The following is a 9,989-nucleotide window of genomic DNA, read 5'->3' on the forward strand; positions in this document are numbered from 1 at the left end:
CTTTAAATATTTAAAAAATGAAGGAAGATAGGTATAGGAAACCCCAATAAGAATTGAAAGCTAAGTAAATTTTCTACGCGATAGTATAGTAAGATACAGGGTGTTCCATTTAAAATAAGTAAGGTATTACAGCTTGAATTTGTTAATAGAACAATCTAATATTTTGACCACCCTGTAAAAAGATGGGTATAGGAAACCCTTATACAAATTGAAAGCTAAGTTAATTTTCTAAGCGATAGACTAGTAAGATACAGGGTGTTCCATTTAAAATAAGTAAGTTATTACAGCTTGAATTTGTTAATAGAACAATCTCATACTTTGACCACCCTGTAAGAAATTTTGTTGCAATAAGCATCTGCTTAAGTATGCTAAATAGTCTATTATTAATATCCAAGAAATAATTTGTAACTGATTCTTAGATTCGTAGATATTTATTTTTTTCTAAAACCTTCCATTTTTATAAAAATCAAAATAAATCAAAACACCCTGTATTTAGGTATAGGGAACCCTTATGAAAGTATAGCTTATTTTTTAAGGTCAATTCAGTAATGTCATCAGATATAGGGCATTCCATAAGAAAAAATATAACTTTGATATACCACTCTTTTTTGGAGCACCCTGTATAATGCACATTATTTTTTGATTGTAGTATTAAAGGCCCTATACATTTCTGTGAAAATTGTTTTTTAAAATATCAAGTGGTTTTCTGTACAGAGACCGAGGCGAATAAGATGAACCACCCTGTATATTTATTACTTCCATTGACCGGGCACTATAGAATTTTCATTGTTAAAGCCTAATCTTCAAAGTCTATAACATGATATTTGGATTTTAAGTTTTGGCGACAAATATTAAAGCATTTATAATATGCCTAAAAAAGAACAAGAAAAAAAAAGAAAAAAAAAAGAGAAAAAAAAAGAGAAAAAAAAACAAAAAAAAAGACAAAAAAGGAAAGAAAAAAGGAAAAAAACTAAGAAGATGTAAACCTCCGAGATGTTGAATCGGGTTGAATCGTCTTAGCGTAGTAAAAAAAAAACAAATAAAAAAATAAGAATAAAACAAGTACAAAAAAAATAAATATATACAAAAAAAAATTTACATCCAAAACAGTGTATTTTTTAGATAGTAGTATATTAGTTTGTTATGTACATATATTTAGAGTTAGAAATACAGAAAAAATTCCTCTGATTGAAAAAAAAATGTTCGTTTTTAAAATAAATTGTCTGGCTAATTGGCTCAGCCAAGGCCATCAAATTCACACACAAAAAAATGCCTAAAAACAGCTGAATTTAAACTTTCACGTTACAAACGATCTCACGTTACCGCAAATGCTTCCACGAAGACGACATTGTGTGGAATTTGTAGCTGAAGCTGTATAGTGTTGAAAAACGTACTTGTGTAATCGAAAAGAAGCAGTTTTAAATTATTTAGATCGTTTAAAGATATTTTTAATAATTTAAGATAATAATTTACTCTTTATTTTGTATACTTTTTAACTTCGAATTTAATCAAATAATTTTTGATATCAGCGAATTATTGCTTTACAGAAACCCCAAAAAGTTGTGGTCATAGATGTAAAAAAATAGGAAAGAAAATATGAAAAAGACCTCAGGAAAACAGAATGATAGAAAATTCTTATAAACTGACCTTTATTTAAATTTGAATACTTCACAGATATTGACATTAAATCGATTTATTAATTTTAACAAAAAATTCTTTCCAAACAATGATACCAATGATACCCTTTGAATGTAAATATAGAAAATATGGATTTATTACGGCCATGGTGATTCTTATTTTGATAATAATAATATCTACTCTTGCAGTTACTCCCCTAGATCAAGTATATACTCATTTGTATATTGAAACTGCAGTTAGTTTGTTTTCGTGTCTTGTTATGGCTGTAGTAGTAATCTATGTTGCACATAGTCTATTTATATGCTTGAATTTCAGGTACGTTTTTTATAAAATTATTTTTTTTTATCTTATGCTGTGCTTTTGAAACATACTGAAACTCACTCTCTCTCTCTCTCTCTCTCTCTCTCTCTGCATCGGCCTTCAACTATCTCTATCCGTGGCTGCTCTCCTCCAGCTGCCCACCCTCAACATCTCTTTAGCACCGGTTCTCACTTCGTCTATCCACCTCTTCCTTGTTCTTCCTACTGACCGACGTCCCACCATAGTTCCGCTAAGCGTTCGACTAGGTATTGTATCCATTCTTATAAGGTGACCTGCCCAGCGCAATCTTTATACTTTTACATAATATGTTATAGATAGAGGATCGTTTGTAATATTGGTATAACTCGTAGTTGAACCTTATTCTCCATATGTCATTGTCTCAAATGGGTCCCAATCCCCACCCTCTTATCTATGGTCCCAATATTATTCTTAATATCTTTCTTTCAAAAGTATTAGGTAATAAGTTTATTGTCTTTTCAGTCATGATCCATATGTTGCTATTGGTCATATGATGGTTTTATTTATATTTTAAACTTTACTTCCCTATGGATGTCTTTGGGTCCAAACACCTGCAACAGAGAATAGTAAACTGCTCGTCAAAAGTTAGGGATATAGAAAATTCTGTTGAATTTTTATAGTAGATTGTTTCGTGAACAGATTAACGGATTCCGCTATTTTTTTTTATTATTTTAGACTTTTCTTTAGTATTTACACAGTTATGCAAAGGTTTACTCAAACTTTTTTTTGTACTTATACCGGGTGGAAGAAAAGAAATGTTTTTATTATGTTAAGTTTGAGACGCCCTGTAGGGAGGACGAGGTACAAATGGGAGTATATATATCGAAATCGTATTGTAATCTTATGTTTTGTGAATATTTTGTTTTTTGAATGTCCCTGATATCTTTAGAAATAAAAAAAATAGACGGTTTTGTAATTTAACATGTGTTTTAACCGAAAAGAAAAGTTTGAGACACCTTGTAGGGAGAAAAATGCACAAAGGTGAGTATACCTCGATATATTGTTGTAGTCTCATATTTTGTGAATATTTTATTTTTTTAATTTCTCTGATATCTTTAATAACAAAGAAACTAGACGATATTACTCTTTAATATGTGTTTTAACTGACGACATGCGTCACATCGCACATGTGAAACATAGAACAACATATTAAAGAGTAATACCGTCTAGTTTCTTTGTTATTAAAGATCTCAGAGAAATTAAAAAAATAAAATATTCAAAAAATATGAGACTACAACATAATAATGGGGTATACTCACCTTTGTGCCTTTTTCTCCCTACAAGGTGTCTCAAACTTTTGTTTCGGTTAAAACACATGTTAAATTTACAAAACCGCCTATTTTTTTTTGTTTCTAATGATATCAGAGACATTCAAACTACAGCATGTTCACAAAACATAAGACTAAAATAATATTCTGATGTATACTCACATTTGTACCTCGTTCTCCCTACAGGGTGTCTCAATTTTAACACAAGAAAAACATATTTTTTCTTCCACCCGGTATAAGTACAAAAAATAAGTTTAAGTAAACCTTTGCACAACTGTGTAAATACTAAAGAAAAGGCTAAAATAAAAAAAATAGCGGAATCCGTCTGTTCGCGAAAAAATCAACTATGAAAATCAGCATCATTTTCTATATCCCTAACTTTTGACGAGCAGTTTATTATCTTTATTTTCTTGTGGATATTGAAGCTGTCGTCGAGTTTATATAGGTTTTCAGCTTCGGTGCAAATTGTAGTCATCCAGCTCTCTTTCGCCGCTATCATTTCTTTACCAATTTTGCTGGATAGATTTCAGTACCCTACTTGGTCCTGTCTGTAAAAAAGAAAAAGTGTTGTTCACGTCATCAAATGATTCTTTTATGGTGGTACATGACTTTTCAACATTAGCCACGGTTGTCATATCAGAGTTTATTTCTTCTGTATATGCTTCCCTTGAATCGTTGTTTTTTAGTTTTCTAATGTTTATTAAAACATATACCTTGTAGTGAATCGTAAAACGGGCCATAGGAAACTCAATGTAAAATTCTAAACTGTTTAACGACGTTCTACACTTTCGGCAAAGAATTAAGGATTTGCATGAAATTTTAGTATGTTATAGTTTACTTCAAAAAACTAAGACTTGATTTTTAAAAATTGTTTTACCGTGCCGTTTAATTACTATTAAGGGTCAAAATTAAGTTTTAACATGGGCTCTTATGGGAATTCTTAAAAAGTTAATAACTTTTGACCCAAATTTACGATTTTTAATTATTTGTGCTTAAATTAAAGGTTTTTTGGTAAGGAATAACATATTAAAAAATGAGGATTGTTTACCGTCCCATTTATTTTTTATTTATTTATTATAATTAATTCCGTAATTTATTCCGTAATTTCCGTGATTTATTATAATTTATTTTTATAAAGTATTCAATACTGAAACATATGATTTGAGTATTCTGCTATAAATGCATTGTTACCAACTTTCACTTGCATATAAGTTTCCCCTCCTTTCCTCTGAGAGGCATACCCCGCAACGAAGGTGTAGAACGTCGTTAATTCCTGCTTCCCTAATTATTTTACATCAAAAGTCATGAGAGAATATTTGTAGAGAATTGAGGATTAAACGCATGCCAAAATTTTAAAAAATATAATACATTTGCCACAGTAGGTATATGTGTAAAAGTTAGGCCACACGTTACCTACTATTTAACTGATAGTGACCATTGACTAAATAAAAAATCTTTATTATGAATATTAATACTTTCTCCTTAACTGAGGGTATCTTATCAACTGTATTGTTTTTAAACAATAAATGATAAAATAAAAATATTGATAGTTCAAAAATGTGAAAATAATAACTTCATTGTGACACATTATTGCACTGTGTGTGGCCTACTTTTGGGCTGAAAAACTGAAAAAGGTATTACATTTTTACAAAATTTTGGAATATGTTTAATTCGTAGAACAATTTTAACAGTTGTTTTCAATAGAGATTTCAATCCTCTACAGATAGTTTCTAATGTCTTTTGATGTAAAATAATTAGGGAAGCAGGAATTCAACAGTTTAGAATTTGACATTGAATTTCCTATGGCCAGTTTTCCAATTCACCACCCGGTAGGTATCACTAGATAGAAACATAGAAGTCTTATAGTGAGCCGATGAAAATCATCGTTTTTTTTTAACAACTAATTACAATCTTCTTATAATTTTCAGCAACAACACTGGTATTTTTTTATTCCTGATACTATTGTCTGAATTACTGGTAATAGTTGACGTGCTAGAAGAACGTGAACCCATTATTATTTCAGTGACTCTAATTAATATGGTTTTGATCCTGATATTTATGAACTTTATATCAAAATTCTATGAAGCGTGGAAAGACTGGAAGAATGAACTAAAAAAATTGGCTCTGGAAATAAAAGAGCTTCAACACGAACAGGCGCATACGTCTCAAAATTTGAGAAGTTTTAGAATTCCTCTAACTGATAATTAAATTTATTCTGTTAAATATTATTAAATAAATGTTACGTTTAATAAAAATAATTGTATTAAAACCTACAATTATTTACTATGATATAACGTAGGTAATTCAGATATCTACTGTAATAAAAGGCTAGGACGACACGTCACGGGAAACACAGTGTGTCCGGGACGATAACGTCTAGCGCCATCTAGGATAGAAATCTGAACTACCAACTGACATGTACATATTATACATACTTCCTTACAATATGGAACCAAACAACACTATATCTTTTCAAAGAAAACAAAGAGGATGTCATGAATAAATGAGGATGTAAAAGAGGATGTAAACATACAAATAAGAAGGAAAACGGGAGTCACGGATGCAGTTGAAAGAATAGCCGTGGCTAAATGGGCTTGGGCCGGACATGTTGCCAGAAGGACGGATGATAAATGCACTAGAAAAATTCTGAATGGCGACCAAGACAAAAGGCATATCAAAGCAGAGAACGACCGCCAACTAGATTGACGGGTGATATAAAACGCATTACCACAACTTATATGCAAAAAACTCAAGATAGAGATGGGTAGAGGCCTACGTTCAGCAGTGGATAAATAGAGGCCGATTGATGAACGCTACACGTACCAATACTTTGGGTTTACTGATTCAATTAATAAAAACTGTTTTGAGTGTATCGTATATTTTTATTTTTACATTCTTGCCTAATGTTCTACCAACACTTTTTATATTTCATTATTATACGACATACAAACTTTCAAAAATCTCTGTTGTTCTAAAAATCAAAATCAACTCCTGCTCTTCCAAGGAATCTTGCAGCAGACTTTTTAATGTTAATACTAACATTCTTGATCGTACTCTTTTCTTCTTCAACATCTTCCTCGTCAGCTTCCAAGTGAGTTAATTTTCCATCAAGCAATACTCTCGTTATATAAGTCTGTCTTGAAGTCACCAAAGGTATGGGCTGTTTGGAAAATAACTTTTGAGGCCGAATTTCATACCTAAAAAGAATTTATTTAATCTGTGATAATTATTTATACATTTCAAACAATATACCATGTTTTCGCTGCAGATGTATGTTTATATAGCAGCATTGTTTACAAACCTAGCAGCAAAGGACACAGACAAAAAAGAAAAAGGAAAGGAGAAAGGTGCAGTGTAAAAATAAAACATATAAATGTTAGATACAAAAAAAAATCTGTTTGGTAAACTTACACAGGTAAAAACAATATTTTTCGGTAAGTAGCAGCTATAGACCTTCCAATTTCAGTAGAAGTTCAGCCACGATTTTATCCCTTTTGCCTTTGAGAGGACTGAAAGATGAAATCAAGGAGAATAAAATATATGGGAACTGTGCGGTCAAGAAAATCGCATCAGCTGCAACGATTTTCTCCCTTATACCCCTTTTTTACTTTTTACGTACCTATTTATTCTATTTTTAAAAATTTTGGTATAAGGGCTACTAGTGCCTTGAGGGTGTTAATTATGACCTAAATATGTAATGTTAATAGGCTCATATCCATGATTTTTTCCTTCATGCCACTTGAAAGTTTGTTAGTTTTCACGATAAGAAACCTGCAATAAAGGGATAACTGCAGGTCGCGAAAACAAAAAATGTTAACTTGGAAAAGGTGCGGAAAAGACAGAAAATTCGATTTTCAGAAAATCGAACCCAGTTCAACTTTATTCCTTATATTTTTGCTTAGGTCATATGATATTTTCAGTACACAAAAAGACATAAGAGATCATTATTAATAGTGGTTGAACTTAGTATTAAAATCCGATGGTCTTTAATGGCTAGGCTTCTAGGGTTGTTTTCAAATTGAAAGGTACCAACCTATATACAATAATTTGTTCAGAGGTGAGTTGAATATTTACTTAATCTGAAATCAGTGTAAAATCAACGAATAGACTTTTTTTAACTAAAATTTTAATAAATCCTTAAACAATAAGAGGTTGTAGCAGAAAAGAAAGCCAATATCTACCTAATTAATGTTAGTTATTTATATTAAAATGTTGACCATACCATACGTTTTCAGTGAGCTCAGGTAAATTTGCAGAAATATTGTTATCAGTTTTAGTTCCTTCGACGTAGACAAAACTTTTCTCTAAAAAATATTAGTATTAACCATTAAAATAACCAATATTGTCACAATATATAGGGTGTCCCAAAAGTAGTGGAACGGTCGAATATTTCGCGAACTAAACATCGGATCGAAAAACTGAAAAATACGTGTTCAATCATTTTCAAAAATCTATCCAATGACACCAAATACTAACCCCCACTACACCCCCTGGAGGTGGGGTGGGGGCTAACTTTAAAATCTCAAATGGAAACCCCTAGTTTTTCTTGCAGATTTGGATTCGTTACGTAAAAGTAAGCAACTTTTATTCAAGACATTTTTTCGAGCTGTGGATAGATGGCGCTATAATTGGAAAAAACGATTTATCCTGATACCATAGGTAAATTATAGAAACTGTCTAATATCTCGAGAAATACACTTCCAAATGAGAAACTAAAAAAGAGGTTTTTAATATTTTTCGAAAACCTATCAACAAACACCAACATAACCCTCCAACCCACCCCCTGGAGGTGGGGTGGGGGGTAAATTTAAAATCTAAAATTGCAACCCCCACTTTTTATTGCAGATTCGATTTCGTCATGAAACATTAAGCAACATTTATTCGAAACATTTTTTAAAATTGCTGATAGATGGCGCTAATAAATCGTATTTTTCCAATTAAAGCGCCATCTATCAACAATTCTAAAAAATGTTTCGAATAAATGTTGCTTAATTTTTCATGACAAATCCGAATCTGTGATAAAAAGTGGGGGTTGCTATTTAAGATTTTAAAGTTACCCCCACCCCACCTCCAGGGGGTGGGTTGGAGGATCATGTTTGGTGTTTATCGATAGGTTTTCAAAAAATATTAAAAACCTCTTTTTTAGTTTCTCATTTGGAAGTGTATTTCTCGAGATATTAGACTGTTTCTATAATTTACCTATGGTATCAGGATAAATCGTTTTGCCCAATTATAGCGCCATCTATCCACAGTTCGAAAAAATGTCTTGAATAAAAGTTGCTTACTTTTACGTAACGAATCCCAATCTACAAGAAAAACTAGGGGTTTCCATTTGAGATTTTAAAGTTACCCCCCACCCCACCTCCAGGGAGTGTAGTGGGGGTTGGTGTTTGATGTCATTGGATAGATTTTTGAAAATTATTGAACACATATTTTTCAGTTTTTCGATCCGATGTTTAGTTCGCGAAATATTCGACCGTTCCACTACTTTTGGGACACTGTATAATAATCAAAGAAAAATATATTAAATATTAAGTGGTCGCTTTTATCGCGACAGAAAGGCTTCTCGCATTCTAAGCGTATAGAAGACAATTCGATACCACTACACAAAGTAATGGATGGACAAATAAACAGAAGGCAATAACTCTCATCTTATCACTTCGAGGTAAAGCTGTCTAAATCCTCCAAAACATCTCAGAAGGATCACAAAAGAGCTATGAGACCTTCTTATCGGCTCTAGAACTAAGATACACCAGCCAATATTTGAAGCAAGTATACCATAGTCAACTGAAAGTGTGGATCCAAGGCTCCAACGAACCTGTGCAAGAATCCGGAGCGGAAATAGAAAAAAATATTTTAAAGATAAAGAAGTAGAAGATCTTCTGCACCAATTCACCATCCAATGCTTCTTCCTCGATGGTCTGCGCGATGTAGACCTCCAGCAGATGTTACGACTAGGAAGATGTCGTCACCAAATATTGAAGAGTGCCATTGCCACAGCCTTGGAATGTGAAGCCGTGAAGAAGTATGTTCCCACCATCAACGTAAAGTGCGTCAAGTAAGAGCTATTGAGGAAGTGAAAGAAGTACACTTCCCAGTGTGTTAGCCACCCAATATGTGAAATATCTCGACCCAATAGCTGATTCTGGCTGATTCTTCATAAGCTGGCAGAAATTGAAGCAGAAATTAAATTTAGAGCTAATGTACAACTGTAATATTGTAAATAGATACGTTCATGTAAAATTTTAATCAATGACAATATTTATCAACCAACCTTACCTATATCTACGTTTTCTGTGGTGCAAACGCAAGGTCTTTTAAAAGAAAGTGCAACTTCTTCATCACCAGGGTGATGTCTAGGATTTATCATTCCAAATTTGCGCATTATTTAAATCAACAAAAATTTTGAAAGAGAAACTATTAATGTCGTCAAAATTACCAAGATGTCAACATAATCTAAATAGCTCGCAACAATTATTATTGTATTGATCTTATTGACATTAACTTGCTCCTGTTATCTCGCATTTAAAAAAAAAATCGTTTGGTTGACCAATTTTTCAAATTTTATTTCAAAACTGACTATGGGCACGATGCTTGGTTGTATAATAATTTCCAGTCACTGCCACTCAGACAAAATTTAACCAACGTAGCTGAAAATAATAATTATTAAATTTACTATAATTTATATAGTTGGGAATAGGAATAGCGAACCGAGTATATCAAATAAACAGCGAACCGCGTATA

General features: G+C 32.1%; 2 protein-coding genes across 2 annotated transcripts; one reads left to right on the forward strand and one right to left on the reverse strand.

Moving 5' to 3' along the window:
* The first annotated feature begins 1,329 nt into the window (after positions 1 to 1,329).
* On the forward strand, positions 1,330 to 5,488 carry LOC114326487 (uncharacterized). Its single transcript, XM_028274881.2, has 2 exons — positions 1,330 to 1,953; positions 5,174 to 5,488. Exons 1-2 carry the CDS (start codon positions 1,727 to 1,729, stop codon positions 5,451 to 5,453), a joined length of 507 nt encoding a protein of 168 aa, XP_028130682.1. The 5' UTR covers positions 1,330 to 1,726; the 3' UTR covers positions 5,454 to 5,488.
* Positions 5,489 to 6,101: 613 nt separating this feature from the next.
* On the reverse strand, positions 6,102 to 9,873 carry LOC114326489 (uncharacterized). The gene is made up of 3 exons (XM_028274884.2): positions 9,525 to 9,873; positions 7,468 to 7,549; positions 6,102 to 6,442 (listed from the first exon to the last, which is right to left on the reverse strand). The coding sequence occupies exons 1-3, from the start codon at positions 9,628 to 9,630 to the stop codon at positions 6,217 to 6,219; spliced, it is 414 nt and encodes a 137-aa protein (XP_028130685.1). The 5' UTR covers positions 9,631 to 9,873; the 3' UTR covers positions 6,102 to 6,216.
* Positions 9,874 to 9,989: the final 116 nt, after the last annotated feature.

This window comes from Diabrotica virgifera, chromosome 2 (genome assembly GCF_917563875.1).
Source record: "Diabrotica virgifera virgifera chromosome 2, PGI_DIABVI_V3a".
Classification (NCBI taxonomy): Eukaryota; Metazoa; Arthropoda; class Insecta; order Coleoptera; family Chrysomelidae; genus Diabrotica; species Diabrotica virgifera.